General features: G+C 44.3%; 1 protein-coding gene across 3 annotated transcripts in view; it reads right to left on the minus strand.

Annotated features, from left to right (window-relative positions):
- LOC143024734 (mRNA (2'-O-methyladenosine-N(6)-)-methyltransferase-like) overlaps positions 1-24,883 on the minus strand; it is a 54,804-nt gene that overhangs the window by 27,907 nt on the left and 2,014 nt on the right. Inside the window, exons 2-9 of one of the 3 annotated variants that reach the window (XM_076183822.1) lie at positions 19,998-20,113; positions 19,690-19,851; positions 15,445-15,854; positions 14,029-14,280; positions 9,178-9,320; positions 8,831-8,985; positions 2,049-2,280; positions 1,450-1,573 (exon numbers count right to left, since the gene is read on the minus strand). In XM_076183822.1, coding sequence (XP_076039937.1) covers positions 1,450-1,573; positions 2,049-2,280; positions 8,831-8,985; positions 9,178-9,320; positions 14,029-14,280; positions 15,445-15,854; positions 19,690-19,729 — 1,356 coding nt within the window. In that variant the 5' untranslated portion in view covers positions 19,730-19,851; positions 19,998-20,113. Of the gene's footprint in view, positions 1-1,449; positions 1,574-2,048; positions 2,281-8,830; positions 8,986-9,177; positions 9,321-14,028; positions 14,281-15,444; positions 15,855-19,689; positions 19,852-19,990; positions 20,114-24,883 lie in introns of all 3 variants that reach the window. The other 2 variants (XM_076183821.1, XM_076183823.1) reach the window with 2 other exon arrangements.

The raw sequence follows: 24,883 nt of genomic DNA on the forward strand, positions 1-24,883 counted from the left end.
AACATGGAACATAAGAGAGGAAGAGAGAAGGAGTCTGAATGTGTTTAAGATGAAATATCTGAGAAGTATGATAGGGGTTACTTGGCTAGATAGAGTGAGAAATGAGGAGATGAGGAGGAGAACAGGGGTGGAAAGGGAGTTGGGAGATAGGGTTGATGAAAGAGTATTAGGATCATTTGAACACATGGGAAGAATGAGTGAAGAAAGATTAGTAAAAGAGGTATGAAAGGCAGAGGTAGGTGTAAACACAAGGGGGTGACCAAGGATGCAATGGACAGATGGGGTAAAAGAGGCATTGGGGAAGAGGGGAGTGTCTGTTGAGGAAGAAAGGGAGAAGACAAAAGATGGGGTGAATGAAGAATGGTTGTGTATGGATGATGCTGTGATGCATGAAAGGGAGTGGGTGGGGATGGAGGGTGAGGGAATATGTGTGAAAAATTGATTTATGCAGCCTGAAGGGATTTCTCTCCATCTTCTACATTTCTGAATAAGGGGACAGAGAGTGGGAATTGCCAAATTTAACCACTTCCATACGGTGACGCCTACGTAGGCGGCATGAGGAGCAAGTGGGTACTCGATGATGCCGACGTCGGCATCTCGATTATATTTATTGTAGTCATACCTACGTAATCTCCATTCTCTCTAAACTGGCTTCATCAATTTTCTATGGTTATCAAAATACATGGGTGAAAGAGAACAAACGATTGAGCACTGACTTTATTTTTTATAATGCGCTTATTATGATGCAACATCTCACGTCGGGCAGCTAATGCTGCCAGACGTGTGATGTGCCCCGGAGTGAAGAGGTTAATGAAGCAGCCTTACTGTGGACGTGCTATGTCTTGCGATACTGCTTCTGACAAGTTGCAGGGATGACCTGTCATCCAAGAGGAACCAAGATAAAAGGGAGGGAGACGGGTGGATGGGAGTGGAGTATGTGGGGATAGAATGGGTGGGAGTGGATTTCATGCCTTTGTTTTTTGGCTACCTCCCTTGTAAAAGCCATTGGTATATGTAAGATGTTTTGGAAAGTGAAGGGAATACAGGGCAGTCTCTTGTAGGAGATTTGTAGCCCCTGGGAAACTGGTAAAAGATATTGGTTCATCCCAGAAATCACTTGCTGAGACCTAGAGTTACGGCTGAAAAACAGTGAGTGTAGAACAATATAGCATAAGGTGATCTATATCTTCTGTGTGATGACCGCAGCTATGACATGTGGAGTCTGTTATCAGGCTGATTCTGTATGGGTACTGTTTCAAAACAAGAGGATGAGGTGAATGCTAAGGTGAATTAGTACAATTCTTGTTCCTCTTGGGGGTTAATTACTCAAATGGAGGAATGTGGTAAAATGAAAAAGTAACAGTCTGTTAAAAGCCACTACTGGTCCTATAAGAAGGAAAAGAACATTATAATCTTACATGCAACCGCCACTCTGTCCTTGTCCATTACCTTGAGATGTGCAAGCCGATCCATGTAGTCATCGAAGGTTGCTCCCACAGTTCTCCGTAGCCATTGGAACGTGTCTTCTACATTCCATTTGACAATCTTTCGACTTTCTTGACTTGCATTACGACTGTCAACAAAGAAGAAAGAATTCAGCACATATTTCTGTAAAAATCTATTTGGAGTTCCAGCTTTAATATTCATCTTACCCCTGTGAATGTTGTATTTCCTGAATGACAAGTTTCTGCTGTGCAGTAGTACATATTTTCAAATGGGGGGAAAGAGAGACAAGGAGAAAAGGGAGAAAGAGGGAGGGAGGGAGAGAGAATGGGAGACAGACAGAGACAGAGATGAGGAAGAGGATGAGGAAGAGGAAAATAAAGAGGAAGCTGAGAATGAAGAGGAGAAGGTAAAGGAGGAGGAAAAGGAAGACGAGGAAGATTTAGGTGGTGGTAATAATGGTGGAGGAGGAGGAATAGGAGGGGCAGAAGAGAAAAAGAGAAGAAAAAAAAGAGGAAAAAGAAGAGAAAGAAGAAGAAGAACAACAACAACAGCAACAAGGAGGTTTATTTGTACGATGAAAGGTAAAAACCTTAATCACGCACCTGGCTTCAATTCTTCTTTTGGCTGCTTCTGCATACTTGGAGAGCTGTTTCCTGGCTTCCCCCGTGAACTTTGGCCTCTGGAGCTTGATGGGAATGTCGTTCATTATCTCCCTATACATGGACTGTGACACTTCAGGAAAGCACTGACTTGGTAGCAGTGGGTCTGATCCCTGATCCACCACTTTGCGCTCCATCAACCACCGATTAAACGAATCTCTGGGAGCATCAATACCTTGAGAAAAGAGACATGGGTGAGAATCGTCTATTTACAAGGCAGTCACTGTTCCTAATACCTCTTGCTAAGAATCTGTCTGCCACTTATTCTTACAATCTTTCTGTTTTCCATAAATGTGCTATACAGATAACTCCAGAATACTGTGGGTAATTATATACACACACACTTAATGGCCCTTGTTTTCCTTAAAGGGAGGGGGGGGGGCAGTCAAGGCATACATCTGCCCTTCACCTATCCAAAACCCATTTGGTGTCCCTTCTATCTTGGCTCCTCAAGGATGAAAGGTCATCCCTGTCCCTCACCCACTGTTTGGATCAGAAGCAATGCAGCAAGACACAGCATCTCTATAACAAGACCCAACACCTGAAGCTGGTTTACCCCCACCACTTTGTTACAAGGCAAACATGTAATTTTCGCAGGAAAATTAATTTTTCCCTGATACAAACCTGAGGTACTCCTTACACTAGGATACTCTCGCGTAGCGCGAATATTTCTACTGCGAAATTAAAATCCTCACTCTGTGGGTCTGGGCAACGCTTATCCTCAGTAAGGGGCCCCATTGGGGCAAGGGGGGGGCCCTTGCCCTCCACCACAAGTCTCGCACACTATAACCATTCTCTGAGCCAGGTATGATTTAAGCACAAGGTTGTCAGGCAAGGAGAAGGAACTGTTTAGAGGGGTGGTTGAGGAGGGCCATTAAAGGTAAGGAGTACCTCAGGTTTGTATCAGGGAAAAATTAATTTTCCTGCGAAAATTACATTTGTTCCGAAGAATACAAACTCTTCGGTACTCCTTACACTAGGAGACTCGGACTTAGGAGGGAAGGAAGTTGTTATCTAGCCTGGGAAACCGCTGTAAGGAAAATCTAGTGTGCTAAGACTATGTTGACCAGACCCCTATACATTCCCCTCACTTTGAAGTGCACCCCTTTCTGTTCCCTGGAGTGGAGACAGAAAGGTTATAATCACTTTGTACCACTGAAGGGCTTGAATTGATTCCCTTGGAATGCTAGAGAGCCCGCAGGTGAGGTAAGGGAATGTAAGAGTATGAGAAGGACTTTAGAAAGTTATCCCTGCAGTTGCCGAGCCAGAACCTGGATGAGTTGTCAGGGTCGGCTGTGTGCTCTTGAGGAGGGGTATATCATTTTCAGGACTTCTTGGGTGGCCACTATGGGGCCCAAAGATAAGTTCCCTAAAGATTCCCGCATAACTTCTTTGAGGTAAAAGGAAGTGAACGTATTCTGGCTTTTCCATATACCTGCTTGAAGAACCTGGTTGACTGACCGATTCTTTCTGATGACTAGGGAGGTCCCTACTGCCCTCAGGTCATGGGCAATCTGTGTGGTCCATGTCGCAGGCTCTGCGGATGACTTCCATTGTCCAGTAAGAAAAGGAATTCTTAGTGATGGGCTACCTTTAGTAGAGATGAACAACCACTTTAATTCTGGTCGAAGATGTTCGGTTCTCTTGAGGTAGGTCCGGATGGCTTGTACCGGGCATAGAACTGTTTCAGTCTATTCTCCCCCTGCAAATTCGTCTAAGGATGGAACACTAAAGGACCAGAATCTAGGGTCGGATTTGGCAGGATCTTTGTTTTGGCAATGAATTGAGGCATGAAAGTGAAGGAGACCTCTTTCCATCCTTTGGAATGGGCGACTCTATAAGAGATGGCATGTAACTCCCCTACTCTCTTGGAAGATGCCAGGGCTAGCAGAAAAAACTGTCCTCTAGGAGTGGTCCTTCAGATGTGCCTCTCGGAGAGGTTCGTAAGGGGGACCCCTCAGAGAGTTCAGGACTAATGCCACATCCCGCGGAGGAGAACTGATTTCCCTGGGGGGGGCATGATCTTTGAAGTGCCTGAAGAGCATGGAAATTTCCTGTGAAAGGGCTAGGACCATGCCCTTCAGAGAAAACACCTGATTTAGAGCTGCCCTATAGCTTTGTACTGCCGAGAGGGAGATCTTCCTGGACTTCCTGAGGACGTGGAAGGAGGCGATCTCAGGAATGGTGGCTCGAACTGGGACTAACTTCCTGGAGTGGCACCATTTGCAAAGGCGCATTTCCCTTGATAAAGGTTAGCTGAGGAAGAGCAAATAGGAGCGGACATGTCCTCAACCACTTCTCTGGGAAAACCCTTCTTTAGGAGGATCTGGACCATAGTCTGAACGCGTGAAGATCGAGTGCTGAAGGGTTCTTGTGTCAAGGCCCGTTGATGGGTGGATACAGAAGATCTGGTCTTCCCTGAAGGGCCAGAGGCTCTTCTACTGCTAGCTCGAGGGCGTCCGGAAACCATGGGGCTTCGGGCCACCAAGGAGCGATCAAAGTCATCCGAAGGTAGGATGCGTGTCTTGCTCTGAGGTACCTTCTGGAGCAAGGGAAATGGTGGGAAAGCGTAGGAGTCCAGGTTGTCCCAACTGTGCAGAAGAGCGTCTTCTCCTGCTGTCAGAGGATCCAGGAAAGGGCTGAAATATTGGGAGTTGGTGATTCCATCTCATTGCAAAAAGGTCCACTAGAGGGGAGCCCCATTTGCTGAGGATGAAGTTCACTACCTCTCGATAGAGGGACCATTCTGTGTTGATTATCTGATTCTTCCTGCCGAGGTGGTCCGCCCAGACATTCCTCTTCCCCGGGATGTAACGGGCTTTGAGTGACACCTGGAGATTCTTGGCTAGGTTGAGGATGTCCATCATCAGAAGGCATAGTTCCTGGGAGACTGTGCCCCCCTTGCTCGTTCAGGTAGGCTACTACCGAGGAATTGTCCGACATTATGCCCACTACTTTTCCTGAGACTTGATCCTTGAAGTGACGGAGAGCCAGGAGTACTGCTTTCAACTCAAGCCAATTGATATGGGCTGTCCGCTCGACTGTGGACCAGGAACCGCTGATGTGATCGTCGTTGAGGTGGGCTCCCCAGCCCTCCTTGGAGGCATCGGAGAACAGGAGGACTTCGGGGGGAGATGGGCCGAGGGGCATCCCCATGAGAAGGTTGCATGGGCCTTCCACCAGAGAAGAGAATCCTTGACTTCTTCGGTGAGGGAGATGTGTTGTGGGGGTTCTCCCTCTTGCGGGGCCCACTGAGACTTGAGGAGCCACTGTAGTGGTCGCATTCTTTGTCTACTCCAGGGGATTAATTTCTCTATGGAGGCCATATGGCCCAGGAGGATTTGGCATTGTGTAGCCATCAGGAACCTGGTCGATAGTGCCTGTGCAACTAGAGAAGCGAGATTCGGGATCCCCTTTCCTACTAGGAAGGATTCCATTAGGGAGGAGTCCAGGACCATACCCAGGTACGTGACTCTCTGTTCTGGTAAGAAATCTGACTTTTCCCGGGTTGACTACTGTGCCCAATTTCAGGACAAAGGTTAGGACCATTCTGAGGTATTCTGGCATAGCTGGGCGGAATGCATCTTGGAGGTCCAGCGACACCATGAAGTTCCCTTCCCTGATAGACGCCCTTACGGACTCTGGGGTGGCCATTCGGAACTTCGTCAAGGAAAAGGAACTTGTTGAGTGGAGACAAATAGATGACTGGTCTCCACACCCCTGTTGTCTTTTCTACTAGGAATAGCCGTAAGAAGAACCCTGGGTCCGGAGTCGAGACTTCCACTAAAGTTCCTGTCTGGAGCAGAACGGAGGATTCCTCCGCTAGGGCCCGCCTGCGAGCCGAGTCCGGGTGGAAGCTGCTGACTTGGATGGGATAGAGGGAGAGGTTTGGGACAGTGGAAAAGGGAAGACAATAGCCCGTCTTAATGACTCAGTAGGTCCAGTCTTCCGCCCTGGCCTCTTCCCATGCTCTCCAGTAGAGGGAGAGGCAACCCCCTATCTTGTGCGGAGGGGCTGGCGAATTCCTAGGAGTCCTGTGGGGGAGTCCAGAGCCTCTATAATGTTTGCGTCTAGGATCTCGGAGTCCACCATATCCGGGGGAATCAGCGTGTGGGTGAGCATAAATCTCCCTGAGGAGGGGGTCACTGGGGTCCCCGAGGATGGTGTCTCTCCTGCGGGACTCGAAGTTGGCCCAGGACGTTGAGAGACAGGAAACCTGATGCTTCAGGGCTCTGCTCGCGCTTGCCAAAAAGCCTGGAGGTCGCATTCTTCCTGGGGTTGTAGTGCGGGTAAGAACTCCCACGCCGAGGCAAGGAGGCGTTCTAGCCAGGAGTTCACCGCCAGGGACAGAGCCAGTGATTGAAGGTGGTCGCTGACTTCCCTGCCAGAGAGGAGGACGTTTCGCCTGCGCAGCGACTCGGCGTCCGCCTAACCAGCTCTGGTAACCTCGCCGGGATCGAGGCTGCTCCGAGGGTTGACCCCGATGGGGTGTAGAAGCGCTTCTGGTGTTCCAATGGGACCGGAAGCCAACGCGTCTTCTCGGTCGTCCTTGTTGCGAGAGCGTCGGAGGCCTGGGCCATGGCTCTCGCCGTCTGCGTACTCCATGGAAGGGGGAGGGGAGGAGGCTGGGCTTTCTGAGAGTTGGCCGTCATGAAGATGTCAGACTCGAATGTGGCTTCCTCTTCTTTCGGGTGGCCCAGTCGATTCGCCCTCCGAACCCTCGCGAGGACGTCCGAGAAGGAAGGTGGGACCACCATCGAGGATTCCGACTGGGAAACGGGAGGGGAAAGGGAGCGTGGCCCCCCCCCCTACGGAGCTGTGGACATCGTCGTCGGCGTAGGAGGGGTCGGCACGGGCAGAGAGGAACCTCACGCTACCATCCCGGTCACTGATGGGTACAGAGGGGGGCCGAGCAAGTGGAAGATGGTCGAGGGGGGCCCTTGGGGGCGGTGACTCCTCACGAGCTTCCGTGCGGTGCACGAACCGCGCTTGAGAAGCGCGGAACGGGGCCGGCGGACGCATCCGGGAAAAATCTCGTACCCGGGGGGGTTCGCGGGGGCTAGCGCGTGCCCGTCGGAGCTAACCACCCTGTGGGCAGGAACAGGAGAAGGGGGGAGACAACTGCCCTCGTCCTCCGCCGACGTAGCATGCCTTCTCCTGGTGTCGGGTGAGGGGGGAAGCCATCTAGAAACACCGCGTCTGCAACCTCGTCCCTGATCTCTGTCCCTGTGAGCAAAGGGCATGGGAAGGGCACCGTTGATCACCCGGCTCTTCCTACGGTGGGTGTTGTGCGTACTGCGGGATTCCTGAGTAGAAGAGACTAAGGGGCTCTTTGCCCCCCCCCCTTTGTCCGTGCCGGCGTCGAGTTTCGGGGGCAGCCGCAAGCGACCACATCCGGGAAAAATGTCATACAGGAACGGTAGCTAGCGGTGGCTTGACGCGCATGTCCGACTACGCTAACCGTCCTTTGTTGAAGGAAGAGGACAACTTGGCCTGAGAATGACTCGAAGTGGCGTTGTACCACCTTCCTGGCGACTGTTGAGGTTCTGGGATGGGCGAGGGCAAGCCGCAAGCGACCTCATCCGGGAAAAGCTCGTACAGGAACGGTAGCTAGAGGTGGCCTGAGGCGCATGTCCATCTACGCTAACCGTCCAGGTTTAAAGGAATAAAGGACAACTTGGCTTCCTGTCTACTACGCCGTGGAGGAGGGAGAGAATTGCTCGTCTCCTCCGAAGCCGTAGGCCGCCTTCCCTTGTTTTTGGGGGGGTGAAGAGGGAAGCCATTTTCTATGCGTGCGCACCTTTCCCCTTATCTCCCTTCGGCGAAACCACAACAATACTGGAACCAGATTCCATACTTACAGTGAAGGGTAGGATACCCGGTGGCGGTTAAGGGAATAATACAGGGAATGGAGAAGCACTTAATAATTCCAGGACACAGGATGGCGTAGGGAAAACCCCGATGAAATTGAAGGACGACGAACTCCTTAGCGTCCTTAGAGTGAGCTGGCGACAATCGAAGCGGATTGCTTGATTTTCGGCACCGACGTAAACATAGAACCGCTGAGTAAGTAACGGTTCGCTGCCGCGCCAATAAAGGAATTTGACTGAGAATCGGCCCATTAAGGGGGAAACCGATAAAAACTAAACATGCAGTAGAGAGATGTTAACGCGGTCACTACTGCGAAGAGAATGGTTATAGTGTGCGAGACTTGTGGTGGAGGGCAAGGGCCCCCCCCTTGCCCCAATGGGGCCCCTTACTGAGGATAAGCGTTGCCCAGACCCACAGAGTGAGGATTTTAATTTCGCAGTAGAAATATTCGCGCTACGCGAGAGTATCCTAGTGTAAGGAGTACCGAAGAGTTTGTATTCTTCGGAACAACTACCTCCTCATCCACTCAAAAATTGACCATAGTCTAAAAAGAAATACTTTCAAGCAATTTCTCATTCATTTACAACCTCTCTTCACTCACATCTAACTCTTACCCTCTCCCTTCCTTGTACAACAGACATTTCCCTTGTACCTATTTTGTAACCAATCTGTGAATATCCATTTCTTCTCTACAACGTTTCTTTGCTTCATCATCCCACCACTCACTACCCTTCATTCTATTTCCTCCCATCCTCCTTGTTCCACACACCATCTTTGCACACCTTGTGACTCCCTCCTTGAAACATTCCCATTCCTACTCACTCCACTCCTTATTTAACAACACAAAATCTTACCTTCTCTAGCCTGACACATTTCCTGATAACACTGACGGAGTTTGGCAACAAGAGTACCCCTTAGTACCTCCACATCAGGGTGAGGCTGGGGAAGGATGATAGGAGGACGTTCAAACATGATGACATTGGTTGGAATCTCAAGGTCCCATGGCCCGCTGTAAAAGGAATGCATGCTAAGTATATTATCAAAAATATGTTTTTCACCTAGCTACCAAGAGTATTTTATAAACTCATCTTACAACAAAAATAATATAAAGCTGCTTCCACTAATAATGATCACAAGTATGTTATGATCCTACACTGTCACAATAGAAACAGGTACTAATAGACACTTAATGGATACTTACGCTAGAATAAACTTTTTCGTAACAGGTGTACCACTAGCTTCCTCTGATGCTCGACGCTTAACTCCCTGGCCCACTACTGCTTGGGGGGCAGTGTTCCCATTGGCTGGACTCTGAATCCCAAGGGGGTCACTGATCGGGTCATACTGTAATACAATTAACTTGTTTAGAGCACAATTGGCTAAACACAAAATTACTATTATGTCTAAGTATATATATATATATATATATATATATATATATATATATATATATGTATATATATATATATATATATATATATATATATATATATAATGTATGTATATGTATATATATTATAAATATATATATATATATATATACATATATATATTATATATATATATATATATATATATATATACATATATACTGTACACACATACATATATATACCAAGGCTTTTTCCCCCTTACAAGGGAGGTAGCCAAGAAGAAAAAGGCATAAAACCATTCCCACCCATTCCATCCCTAAATACACTCCACCCCCCTCCACCCTCCCTCTTATCTTAGCACCTCTCCTGGATGACGGGTCATCCCTGCACTTTGTCCACTGCCCTGGGTCAGAGGCAGTGTTGCAACACACAGTACATCCACAGCAAGGCCGCTTCATTAAATCGGCGACCCCCCCTCCCTGTCCCCCCCCACGCAGAAATGGAGGAGACAGGGAGAAATCCCTTCAGACTGCATCAAATTTTTCTCACACATACTACATCACACCACATCCCCCCACCATTCCACCTCATGCATCACAGCATCATCCATATACAACCATTCTTCATTCACCCATCTTCTGTCCTCTCCCGTCCTTCCTCAACAGACATTCCCCTCTTCCCCAAAGCCCTCTTCACCCCATCCATCCATCTCATCCTAGGAAGTCCCCTCATGTTCACTCCCTCCACATCTGCCTTCCATACCTCTTTTACTAGTCTTTCTTCACTCATTCTTTCCATGTGTCCAAACCATCCTAATACTCTTTCATCAACCCTATCTCCCAACCCCCTTACCACCCCTATTCTCCTCCTTACCTCCTCATTTTTCACTCTATCCAGCCTAGTAACCCCCATCATACTTCTCAGACACCTCATCTCAAACACATTCAAACTCCTTCTCTCTTCTTCTCTTATGTTCCATGTTTCTGCCCCATACAGTGCTGTTGGGACAATCACTCCTTCATACAGTCTCCTCTTAGCATCCATTCCCAAATGTCTATTTCTCATTACACTTTTTAATCCACCAAGGCATTTACTCACTTCTTTCTATCTACATTCTACCTCCACTCCACCCTTTCCTGCCACATTTGCACCTAAGTATCTAAAACTATCACTTCCTCCAGTCGTTCTCCCCTAATGCTCACTTCCAGTCTGCTGCCACTTTCAACCCTTGTACATCTCATCACCTCACTTTTACCCACATTTATCTTCAACTTTCTTCTTTCACACACTCTCCCAAACTCTGTCACAAACTTCCACAATCCCTCCTCTGATCCTGCCACAAGCGCAGTGTCGTCCACAAACAACAGCTGGCTCACCTCCCACTTTTCTCTATTTTCTTTAACCATCTCCAATCCCTGACCCACCACCCTTCCATTTACCTCTCACACCACCCCATCCATGTATAAGTTGAACAGCCAGGGCAACATAACACATCTCTGACGAAGTCCCACCTTTACCTCGAACCACTCACTCTCTCCATTTCTAATCCTGACACATGCTCTACTACTCTCATAAAAACTCTTGACAGCTCCTAGAGGCTTTCTTCCTATCCCATATATCCGCAAAACCTCCCACAGTGCCTTCCTGTCTACCCTGTCATAAGCCTTTTCCAGATCTATAAAAAAACAAAAAATATCATTACCTTTTCCTATAGCTTTCTCACATATCCGTCTTACCACAAAAATCTGATCTACACAACCTCTACCTGTCCTAAATCCACACTGTTCCTCACCAATTACTCCCTCTGTTCCTCTCCTAATCCTCTCAATCAAGATCTTCCCATAAGCCTTCCCTACTACACTTAACAAGCTAATCCCTCTTGAACTCCTACACTCACACTTGTCCCCTTTTCCCTTGTAGAGTGGAACTATACAAGCACTCCTCCAGTCCTCCGGCACTCTACCCTCTCTCCAGCAAACATTAAATAACCTCACCAACCAGTCCATCATCACTGTACTTCCTTTTTTTTAGACATTCTGCATGGCATCCATCCAGACCAGGTGCCTTACCTGCTTTCATCATCTTAACAACTACCTTCATTTCATCCTTCCTTATTTCTCCTCCATTTTCCACACTCATCTGTCATTTCCTTAGCACTTTCCACTGCAACTATCTTTCCCTACCTATCCTCCTTCACATTTAGTAACTCCCTAAAATACTCTGCCCATCTTCCTCTTACTGCCTTCTCTTCCATTATCATCTCTCCATCTGCACCTTTTACCTTTTCTTCTCTACTTGATTCACCTCCTCTTCCTCTCTTAATTTCTTTCCAAAACATCTTTTTATTACTTTCAAAATTTTCTGTCATACTCTTACCCAATTTCACATCTGCTCTCCTCTTTGCCTCCTTTACCTTGTGCTTTACTTCTCTTTTCTTTTCTTTGTACCTCTCGTATGACTCTCTCGTCCTATTTTGTAACCAATCTGTGAAAGCTCGCTACTTCTCCTCTACAACCTTCTTTGTTTCCTCATCCTACTATTCACTACCCTTCCTTCTATTTCCTCCCATCCTTCTTGTTCCACACACCATCTTTGCACACTTTGTGACTCCCTCCTTGAACCATCCCCATTCCTCCTCCACTCCTAGATCTACTCTATCCTTCACTCCATCCCATTCCTCTCTCAGCTTCTTCTTGTACTCCTTCTCCTTTTCCTTTCCATTTAAAGAGTTCACTCTAAGCACCTCCCTACCTTTTGTCCTTTTCCTCTTTCTCCATCTATCCTCCACTCTCAACTTATCTTCTATTTATCTGATATTCCCCCACTCTCTCCCCTTGGCGCATGTACATCCTTAACCTCTTCACTCCGGGGCACATCGCACGCCTGGCAGCATTAGCTGCCCGACGTGCGATGTTGCGTCATAATAATCACATTATAAAAAATAAAGTCAGAGCTCAATCATTCATTCTCTTTCACCCGTGTATTTTGATAACCATAGAAAATTGATGAAGCCAGTTTAGAGAGAATGGAAATTACGTAGGTACGACTACAATAAATATAATCAAGATGGCGACGTCGGCATCATCGAGTACCCACTTGCCTCTCATGCCGCCTACATAGGCATCACCGTATGGAAATGGTTAACTCTTCCTATTATACTCCTATCTACCACTACATACTCCATTAACGCTCTATCTACCACCCTTCCATCCACCACCCTCTCCCATGTGTACTTATATTTGACTTTCTTCCGAAACACTGTATTTGCTAACAACAACTCTCTTTCTAGACACATCTCCACCATCAACTCTCCACTACGATTCTTTCTGGAACTCCACATTTCCCAACCACTCCATCAATTGGTTCATTTCCTACTCTAACATTAAGGTCTCCCAGTACTACTACATTGACGTTTCTCCTTAATCCCTCTATGCACTCATTTAAATCTATCCAAAAGGCCTCCCTTTCTTCTACACTCTTCTCACTACCAGGCCCATATGCACTTACAAAAACCTACATCTCCTTTCCCAGTTTCACCTTCATCCATATTATCCTTGAGGAAACCTCCTTCCACTCCACTACTCACTTACCTATCTCTTCACTTACTAGTATAACCACCCCTTCTCTTCCTCTCTTCACTCCTGAACGCCTCCCAATTACACTCCCAAATTCACACTCGCCCTTCCCTCTCAACTTAGTTTCACTCAAAGCCAACACATCCATCTTTCTACTCACAAACATACTACCTATCTCTTCCCTTTTACTCTCATCTGTACACATCCATGCACATTAAAAGACCCAAACCTTAGGGTGCTGGTTGGAAAACTCCTAGACTCTCTTATGCCTTTACTTTTTTTAGGAATGTCCCCTGTGGGGCTACAGGGAGAAGGATACCTGGTCCCAATCCCCGTCCCATTTTTCTCGCCTCTTACGATCCAAGTGGGAATACTTGGTGGTAGCATTCTTTTCCCCCACCACGTATATGATGGAATCAATCCATTGCCACAAATCTGTCCCTGAGGTTTATGAGGATGGGTAAGGTGAGAAATGTGGAAGTGAGACAAAGTGGAGTTGGAGAACTGGCTGATAGGGTTGATAAAGGAATGCTGAGATGGTCTGGGCATATGGAAGGACCAAGTGAAAAACACTAACAAAAGAAATGTGAACAGAAATGGTTACAGGGAACTTGAAGGAAACACAAAAAACGAGGTGTATAAAGAGAAGGGGGCACTAGATACAAGAAGAATGTCTGTTGAGAGCAAAGAAGCGAGTACAAAAGATAGGAGTGAATGGAGAGTGGTTGTAAATGGATGAGGAAAGGATGCAGCCTAAAGGGATGTCATTCTTTTTGTCTGTTTATATTTCTTGAGTGGATGATGAGGGGGGGGGGTAGAGGTTGCCACATAATGAAAAGATGGATGTAAACCAGTGCCAATTGTCAGGTCCTGTTGTGGAAGTCTGGTGTCTTAGTGGATTACCAGTGATCCCAGCAGTTTGTTACATGACAAGGATGACCTTTTATTTAGAAGATGCTCAGATTAGAGATAACAAATGGATTTCTGAATGGGTGTGGGATGGGTGTAAGGCAGGTTTATACTTTGATTTGGCCAACCCACTTTTATGGGGAAAAGGCCTTGTGTTATATGTATATATGTTTTCATAGAGATATGTTTTCTTACTTTGCTGCAGACTCCAGGTGTCTGCTGCTGCTGCTGCTGTCCACTCTGCCCTGGCATGGGAGGCATGTCCCACAGAGACTCTCCTGATAGCCGGTTCCAGAAGTAGATTCTGTGCTCTCGTTTGCTCCAAAATTTCCGCCACCCAGCAGCAAGAAGCTCCGCAGGCAAGTCTGTTTCTATTACTGGACCTGGAGGACTTAAAGGCGTCTGTGGACCTGTAGAAGGTGGTCCTGCACCAGAACTCCCAGGCCCCTGCAACAATGAAATTACAAAACATTTGAACTATTTATTAGAACTAATGTTATAATGTCTCAAAATATTTCACCTCAAAATATGATAATTACATTCAATCAATTTGTTGTAACAGTTCCCTCTTGCAAGACCCACAAATACACATCTAATACAATATATATTGGTGTACTTTTATATCTCATGTGAAATGCTGCTTAAATGTTTTATCTTACAAAGTTATGATTTTATCTATATACAAAGGGCTTTTTCCCCTTTACAAGGGAGGTAGCAAAGTCAAATAGCATATACCCACTCCCACCCATTTTACTCCCATCCTCCCTCTCATCTTTGCTCCTCATGGATAACGGGTCACCCCTGTATCCTGCACACTGCCCTGAGTGAGAAGCAATGCAGCAAGACACTATTATGATTACATAATATATAATATTCTTTAATAACTGGATGCCTTCTAAACCATTTTACTTTAGTTTTTGATGAAAAAACATCTACATTACATACACACATACAAACATCAATGGTTATTTCCCCCTTACAAGGGAGGTAGCCAAATAACAAAGGCATAAAATCCATTCCCACCCATTCCATCCACACATATTCTGCTCCCATTCACCCACCTCCCTCCCTCCCTATCTTGGCTCCTTCTGGATGACGGGTCATCCCTGCATCTCACCCACTGCCCTGAGTCAGAAGCAGTGTAGCGACACACAGCACATCCAAAGCAAGGCCACTTCATTTAATCAGCGACCCCTCCCCCCATGTACAAACAAGTAAATTGTATGTAATCGATAGTTATATACTGTATATAGATTCTAGCAAACTTTGCAATGATACTACTAGGTACATACATACACTGAGTGTTGAGATGTTATGAAGATATACAAATCTGTGACAGGATTCTTTTATTATATAAAGTACTTCTGCTTAAGTACAATAACATGTACTTGGACTTAAGTACATAGCAAAATGACTGTACTTGTACTTGTAAAATATCCAGGTATTAGGACTTGGACTTCTGTAGTCACCTGCACTTAGACCCAACCCTGTCAAGCAATATGGCTTAGGACACAGATGACCCTATGTTCAAGAGGTGCAGATCATAATAAAGTATGTAGTTCTACAAAAAAAAAAAAAAAAAAAAAAAAAAAAGACTTGGAATAACCATACCTGTTGAGGTACAGTAAGCCTGATGTTTGGGTGTGGAGTCTGAGGTGGTGCTGGGTGCTGAGGGTAGGTGGACACTGGGGAATCACTACCATAGCCGGAGCTGGACGGGGAATGTGTTGCATTGCCAGCCGGCAGTGATGGGGCTTGCTGCTGCTGTTGCTGATGCTGTGGTTGTTGCTGCTGCTGTAGCTGTTGTTGGGTCTGTTGCTGCTGTGCTTGTTGTTGCGGTTGCTGCTGCTGTGTGCCAGGAGAGCCAGTTGAAGTTTGACTCCCACCACCAACTGAACTGCCACTGCTAACTGCTGAGGAACCATTGCCACCACTTACTCCACCAACACCGCCTCCACCCCCAACATTGTTGTTGGATGATGTGGAGGCCACAAAGCTTTCCCAAGAGGATGCCATGGTGTCTGAAAAGATAAATTTATACTTAATCACTGTTATTAAAATTAGAAAGAAAGAAAAAAAAATAATAATAATAAAATAAAATACATCTAGTTCATCCGGAACCTATGACAAGTGCCACTGATGGTCCTGCAAGATGGTCAGTAGGACCACCTTCAAAAACCCATCATTATCTAACCTCCTTCTAGAGGAGAAAAAAAAGAGAAGGCATAAAAAAATAATAAAATAAAAATATAATACACACATACATATACCAAGGACTTTTTTCCCCTTACAAGAGAGGTAGCCAAAGTCAAAAGGCATAATTCCACTCCCACCCATTTCATTCCCATTCTCCCTCCCTCCCTCTCATCTTGGCTCCTCCTGGAAGATGGGTCATCCCTACATCTCGCCCATCACCCTGGGTTAGAAGCAATGCAGCAAGACACAGCACATCCACAGCAAGGCCACTTCATTTAATTGGACCAAACTTGCTCCATCCACACTTTCTTTACACTGGGGACCCAGGACTCCACATAGTAGCTCAACATTAACACAACACCCAAAGACCTTTATTACGCACAAATACTCTCTTCTCTTCCTCCACAACCACCAAATACCAGCCTCCGGAAACATATTCATAATCATATCACACACCGCTCCATTAACACACTGAAAGACAACACACTGCTGCATGCCAGACCCCCTGATATCCACCCTTCTGAATCCTCTCTCCCACGAAAGGACAGAGTCCACTTGGCCAGACTGCGGTGTGGCCACCACCAGCACTTCTAAGCTACCAGAAGAGGCTGGATGACCGCATTGTGAACAGCTGCCCAGGATGTAACACTTCACCCCATACCATACAACACATAATGGAAGACTGCATTATACACAATCATGCACGCAAACAACACAACATACACTCTATAAAGGATTTGTGGGAAAACCCAGTTTCGGCAGTAGCATTCCTTGGGGAGACGGGACTGCTCGGACAGACAGTCTAGGGAACGACAACAACAACAACAACAACAACACTGCCACCTGGTGTCTGTTCACTGAACCACACATATCCAATATGGCTGCCCTCAGCCAAATGACAACAATTAACACTCCAACAATGCTCGGTCTTTTCTCTTTTTCTTTTTTCAAAGTATTTATAAACCAAGGTAACCTACTGACCACAGAGGACAGCTCGCAAACACTGGGCTGAGGCCCCCCCCTTAGTAAGGCAGTCGACAAGTTGCTCTAAGGTCCCAACCCAAGAAACAGAGTTAATCCCACCACTTAACAACATATCCTTCAGCAGTGCAATGTCGATGTGAAGACAACGATCCTCCACACTATGAGAAGAATTCAAGGCCTCCACCAAACTCTTGTAGTCAACCAAGCAGTGTACATCTAAGGTCTAGCATTTGACAATGTCTCTGATAATCCATTTAAGATAGGAAGCAGCCTCAGTGCAATTTTCTCGATTGCCAATAAATTGGACATCTTCTTCCAATCATAAATCCTCCTTGGAAGCCACCATCAGATAGGTTCCCAGAGGAAGTGTCTGAGAAGCACTCATTTATACAGTCCTCTACAGCTGACAGCTTTCTAAACAGCAAGCAAAAATGGTCATCCACAACTCAATTGATAATCTTACTGAGTCTCACAGCATTAGCCACAGTGGCATTTTTACAATGTCTGCTCAGTTCACACACATCAAAGGCAATGTCAGGTCTCGTTTGTGTAGTTATCCAACTCAGCTGACCAATCAGAGCACTGAATTCTTTCTTGTCATTGTCTGACAACTCACTGGACTTAGCTGCCAACCTGCGACATCCCAAACTCAGTGGTGTGAGCAGACTGGCATAGCTATACTGGCCAACTGTTGTACCTTCAGCTGTAGTGCCCACTTCCAAACTTATGTACTTGAAGGTAGATGATGCCATGCTCCCAATACAGAACTCTCCTTGAAGAACATCAATAACCTTCTGGAACACCCCAGTGACCATCCAGAGAAAATCACCCACATGTACACATATGATACCACAAAGTCCACCACCATAATATCAAGAAAAGAAGGATGGTTCAAGTGGACACATCTCAGCTGTCAGAGACAGTAGCTGACTCTTGACATGCAAGTACCTCTTGCTGTGTCACATAGACCATACACCGTCTTTTTCAGTCTCCAAAGCTGACCACTATAATATTCTGGGGGAGGATGCAAGTAAACCTCCCACTCTATGTAGCTGCCCTGAAGGTAAGCTGACTTGACATTCAGGTTGTGACACTCCAAACCAAATGCAGAAGCCATTGCCAGAGCCAATCAGATAGATTCTTTGGAAAAAGCTGGGGAGTCCTTCCTAAAGCCAGATGTATCCTGAAAACCACTTGCTACAAGGTGTGCCTTAATTATGGGGCTTCCATCTTTCACCTTTTACGTGATAACCCACCGCACAGATATAAATTCCTGTCCTCCATCTCCTCGTAAACATAATTTTTTTTGTTGACAATTTTGTACTTCCAGCTCCTTTGCTTTTATCACTTCTTCCAAATCTGTATCTCTGTGATGACCTGTGGTCATTTTCCATAGGTGGCATAATAGACCTCTTTATTATTGCCATAACAGACAGGCTCAGCTTTAATGCTTGAGGGACATTCTGCACTTATATCTACGTCTGACTCCGAGTTGAGTGCACACTCAATTACTGACCAAGGACACATTTTAAAGTAGATTTCATATTAGTCTAGTTGATTTCAGAGATTGCTGACATCACAATTTGAGTCTCACACTCAGACAAGTTGCTTGAAGCAAGAAGCATAAAAGCCTTCACAGAGTCTGGTTGTGTCATTCCTTCCTGTGTAAAGAATATATGTTCAAACTCATTAACACATTCATTAATATTCTTGTTATTTTTTCTGAAATTATATGAATTATGAAATGCTGCAAATTGACATCAACCTTTATCAGGCAAGAACGTGTCCAGTTTCTCAATAATGCTCTTTACACCATTTTCACTCTTCAGAACTGTTAATTCAATTTCAGAAGATGCCGTTATAACTTGGCCAGTTAAAGATAAGTATATGGCTAGTGCCTGCTTATCTTTTGTTAATTAAGTTAACTGACACCATATGGTTATATCCTTTTTCCAATTTTAATATTTAGATTCATTATCAAACTTAGGGTGTCACTAAAAAGAGGCCATATCTATGCTTTGCCAACCAGTATTACACCAAAATTGCTCAATTCACACTTCCTTTATACTGGGGACCCAGCACTCCACATAGTGGCTCAACAACACTGCTAACTGGTGTAGGTTCACTGAACCACACAAGTCCAATATGGCTGTCCTCAGTCAAATGACAACAATGAATACACATAGTAAGGCTGCTTCATTTAATCAGCGAACCCCCATTCTTATATATGGTTTAACGTCACAAACTCCCCCTATTGGAGGGCTAAGACAGTGCCCCTTACAGAGGACTTCATAGCATGGAATTTAATGAGCCATGCTCTTGGTTCAACTTCGCCGGTGGCAGGGTTTGAACCGCCATCCCCTTGACCTCTGCCACAAGTAACGACACATTAACCCGCTCAGCCAGCTAGCCTTCCTTCTTACAGTAAACTTCCACATATCCGAACTCCAAGGGGGATTAGAAATGTCCGATTAATGGAAATGTTCGGTTAATCTGACTGTGTATGTTTCGTTCCCGTAGAGTTTTATGCGGTAATGTCAGCTGCCATATTCGTACCTGTAAACTTAACATACACATGGAAATGCTTATAATAGTTCATAAACATATTCTATAGAGTATAAAGAGAAAATGTTTAAGGAGAGCTTGTGATACTGTATCGTCACCGAGAGGACTCACGAAAGTATGTACCGCCAAACAGCCGATCAGGTGTAAACATGGAGTGTGCTGCCACCGTGTGAGCACTTGGTGAAGCTTGCGGGTGGCGCAGGGGTGGCGGAAGAGGTGGCGGGATGTTTGAATGTTCGGTTGAGATCCAAATACGTTCAGTTGAAGCGATGGCTACCGTATTGAGAAAATGTTCGGTTAATGCGATTATTCGGTTAAAACGCGTTCGGATAAGCGCGAGTTTACTGTATATAGAAATATAAATAAATTGAAAATGGTATGTTAGCTCAAGTCAGTACACTTTGCCACCAACCACTGACACTCAGTCTAGTTCTTCTAGGTTCCGTAAATTCTGTATGGCTGGAGGAAATATTTCAGTACTTCAGATTCTGGTTGAACTACAATTGAAAGAAGAACATGATGACATGTGGGTCTCCTGCAATAAAATTTGATTCATTAAATTCCAAGACACTGCTCAATACAGTGCCATGGGTATAAGCACTCCTTCATACCTTTTCTTAACATTCATCCTTCTCACAATACTTTTCATTCATCCCTTGACATTTACTTTCTTCTATTACTCTATAACTCAAATTCCTCCATTCATTGCCACCAATGACACTAAATACTTGAAAACTGCATTGAATATGATGTCACTTTCTAGGTTTGGATTAGAAACTGGTTAAACAATCATATACAATCATTTTCTTTCTGAATGGCAAACCTTCAAGCTGGGAAAATGTTACGAGTAGTATTTTTCAGGGCTCTGTTTATAATATATATCAATGACATTGACTTTTCAGTTAAATCTAATGTCTCCAAATTTGCTGATGGCCTTAAGTTGTGCAGGAACAAATGGCTGTTGATGCCGCGATGATCGCTGGCACATAGAGGATGATCATTGGAGTGTTGTAGTGTTGACTCATAGAAGATGATTGTTGGAGCGTTGTAGTGTTGGCTCATAGACGATGTGCAAAGCACTATTTGATGTTGGAGAAGAGAGGTCATCCAACTTGTGTGATGGCGGAGTAGGGGGTCATCCAATGTCTCGGTGCTGACATGGCGGAGGCAGCAGGCATTGTGGATGCTGGAGAGTGCCTAATGGGGGGGGGGGATTTCCTTGTTATAGATGCTGGAGGAATGCCTTGGAGGGGGATTTCCTCATCATAGATGCTGGAGGATACACAATATAGAAGTAGGGCTCTTCACTTTGTAGTAAGATGGTGGGCAATGCCACTAAGAGAGGTTGTCTTGTAATGATGCTTGGTGATGCATGGGACAGTGGTCTGTGCCTTGTGGTGATGTTGGATTTTGGCAAAGATTGGTAGCGTTGGGAGACGGCCCTGTTCAAATGGAGCCGCTGTTGTAGAAGTGTTGTTTCGGAAGAATGGTAGAGTTGTTGCTTCATATCCCACGATGGCCCACCAGAATGTAGAGTTGTTGTTTACTTCTACATTGGTGAATTAAAGTCCAGGAGTTGTCTTTAAACTTCCAAACTGCTCTCTGGTTTACATATACAATGCAACCTCCAAGGGAGACTTGGGGGGTTGCCAGATTTTAAATATGTACAAGTAGGCTGTTGCCATAATTACATTGGGAAAAAAATATAAGAAAGGTTGGTCACGTCGGGTTGAGCGACAGAGGAGGCGCCATGGTCTCTTTTGTCCAACACAGGTGTCATGGGCATCTCAGCAACACACTGGCAGCTTCTTTTGTTCAAGCTGACTGACCTGAAATTCAGCAAGGCCTATTGTTTGGTTCAGGCTGGAAAGTCTGATCCTCAGGTCACTAAGAAAACAATAGACTGTCCCTTGGGAGGATCTGGAGGACAATATTAGATGGTCTCTGGAGAGTTAGTTTGAAGACAATTGGAGTTCTGGTTGCTCTATATGTGTGTGTGTGCACACTGGATATTATAGGAGGTGATAACCTTCAGTTCTGAGAAACCCATTAAAGTCGAAAAAACTATAAGTTGAAAAGAGGGGGGCATTGACCGGGATGGTGGCTGCACTGCAAATACAACACAATACAGCAACCATCATAAATGAGCCTAATCTTTCTTAACCACTTCAGTATGACTCAAGTTCTCGCACACAGCATCGGCTGTCGTATGCAATTTGCATCACACTACTTGCATTATAAAATATAAAGTCACTGTTGTATTACTTGTTCTCATTTACTCTGAGTAATAATAAACATAGAAAATGTGATCAAACAAGTTCACAGAATCCAGGGGTAACTCATGTACAACTACAGAAAAAATATATATATATAATCAAGATTCCAACGCTGGCATCCTCTCCTCATGTACCCGCTCACACCTCATGACACCTGCATAGCCTCGTCATTGTACCGAAGTGGTTAAGCACCCATATTTAGCAAAACATTAAAAATCTAAGGGGGTTTTACCTACCACAACCCATCATAACTTAAAAAAAAATTAAATAAAGGAATAGTTTTACTTTTGCCCACATTTACACTGAATTTTCTCCTCTCATAACTCTCAAAATTTTGTCACCAACTGCAGCATGACTTACAAAAATCCTACAATAAAGACGACCAAAAGTCTATTGAAATTGCTAGAAATCTTCAATAGTGCCCTTTACAAAAGCTATATAGATCAGCAGTTAGAGGTCCAAGAGCTGTCATCCTACTTTGGGACAGGTTGAATGTAGGCATACTTCCAACATAAGGTTTGGAACAAGTTGACAGATATGGAACAATTTACTTATGCAGGAAGTCAGCAAGAAAGCAAATTTTCGAGGATGGCAGGGAGTACTCCGTCTGGATCTTAAGTGTTTTTAGTGCCACGGCCAGCTATGGTAGAAAAAACATCCTTGGGAGGAATTTAGATGGAAGACAGGAGTAAGCCTGGAGGACCAGTAGCAGGAGGAACCACAATGGAATAATCCCAGGTAGACTTTTTTTTTTTCTAAATCCAATTGAAGTCACAAAAACACCAGTCAGTGCAGAAAACAAAGGGTGCAGATGAAGATACTATTTCTTTATATTTTAAATATCGTTGGCTAGGTAACAAATCACATAAGGAATTTGGTAAGATTGAGGATTGAGATTTATTAAGTAAAAATCTTTGGTGTGGAAGACATTCTGCTACTGATATTTCTTAACTGGTCTGCTGCCTTTGACCTTGCAAGTGTACCTCGTATTATGATTCGCTGAGCTATCTTTTTAAGTTAGCTTTTCTATAAACTTTGTTAATTATCAATGCTACAAGGGCCAACAGTGGGTACCTCCTTGTGGTAGCCCTGTAAGATAGAACACAAAGAATTATCTACATGCTCATTTTCAAAACTTGTCAACCCCCACACCTCCATCTGGAGATATAGCCCTGAGGAACTGACACAGTCTCTAGATGAGGCCCAAGCTCTCTATCAATTCAAAATGTATTTTTTCCACACTGACTGTGCATCATGTTCACATACAGAGCTTCCTTCTATCTATCCCTTCCTATTACTTTCAGCTGGTGACACAGAAAAGTCCCACATATAATATAACACAGAGATCTATGGGGCCATTGCCAGCCACTGTGAGGCTTCGGGTAATAATAATTTTGATACTACATTATTCCTTCTATCTTTCTCTGTATATCTAGCATTAGCTCCTTTGGACATTTCAACCTTGTGTGTCTCAATTCTACTATGTATTTCCTAGTCTCATTTCTTGTCTTCCAATGCTATTGATAAGCCATTTTGGCATAAAAATACTTCCACTTAAACTTTCATGTTGCATACATACTCTTACCCCGCACCCTCACACTCTTCATGTTGCATGCATACTTTAATAAACCTCCTACAGCTTCACAAGAGCTACTCCTTTTGACTACTTTTTGTATATACATTTGATTAAACTACACAAGGTTCACATTTGCAACAGCAGTTGCACACTTGTTGCATGTTTCATACAAGTTGCATTTGTTCCACACTTGTTGCACAATGTTCACACTTAACACATTTACTATAAATATTCTTGACTTCAAGCAGTCCATAAACATGGCATGCCTACTATCTTCTTCATATTATTGATCATTTACTATGAGCCATAGGTTTCCATTCAACACAAACTGAGGTTCCAATTATCATCAACTTTATATAAATTTCACTTTCAATATACCTAGTGTCTCTCCTACTGCCAGAATCTTGTAATATCATAAAACAATATCACAAATACAATATTAAAACTTACTTGCCACATGTTTATCTTTATGCATCCACTTCAAACAAAATTTCCTTTGTTAACCATTGGGGGTATTTCCATGAAACAACTTACACCTGTTTTACAAAATTGCACCTGCCCCATGATAAACAATTCATACTTGTTGCTTCAGATATGCAGTTTACAATTGTCATTCTCTATGTACATCTACTTCAAATATCACTTCCTAGATGATTCCATTTTTATTTGTAGCTTCTATTTCACATATGCAAAAAAAAAAAAAAAAAGATAGATTTATATGATTTTCACTTGCTTCATAGCTTTCTTCTACTATGAACACTTGTTGCAGCCCTTGAAGCATTTGTTTCACACTGTACCACACTTGTTGCATTTGTTATGAATTTATATCTATTTCACACTGACTGTTCATGATTGCTGACACTTGTTAGACCTGATACAACTGTGTTACTGCCTTAGCTGGCTTTGTAATGCTTTAAATGTTGAGTTATTCTGATTTTGAGGCACTTCTTCTGAACTTGTTCACCACTGTCTACATTTTGATTCTTACTAATGTTATCCACTTGAACACCTTTAACTCTTGCACAGTAACCCAATTCCTTAATAATAATAAGTTTATTTGCTATCAACTGGTTAACATCATATCACCCCTAAACTTTTTTTCAGGTGTAAGGTGAGAAAACTTAAGTTATAAATTCAAATCTACTTTTTCAAACCTTAATATTACCAACACTAGCTATATTAGCTATGGTTCTAGGAAGCCTGATTCAACTTGTAAATAAGCTTGCATCCTGCTCTATTTGCCTCCTTGCTGAATCATTTTACACAAAGAAAATGTCTACTTTCATTTTACCATTAAGAGCACAAAATGTATACTCTATGAAAAACAATCATGTCACTGTGCCTGTAGGATACTCGGCATTTATGCTTGCTCTGTTCATTCAGATTTCTCTACCTTTACTCCAAAAATAACCACCAAGTCCTCAGGTTCTTCCACAGATATTTCTGAAGTAAT

This window comes from Oratosquilla oratoria, chromosome 4, assembly GCF_046742065.1.
Source record: "Oratosquilla oratoria isolate Oo_2021 chromosome 4, ASM4674206v1, whole genome shotgun sequence".
Taxonomy (NCBI): Eukaryota; Metazoa; Arthropoda; class Malacostraca; order Stomatopoda; family Squillidae; genus Oratosquilla; species Oratosquilla oratoria.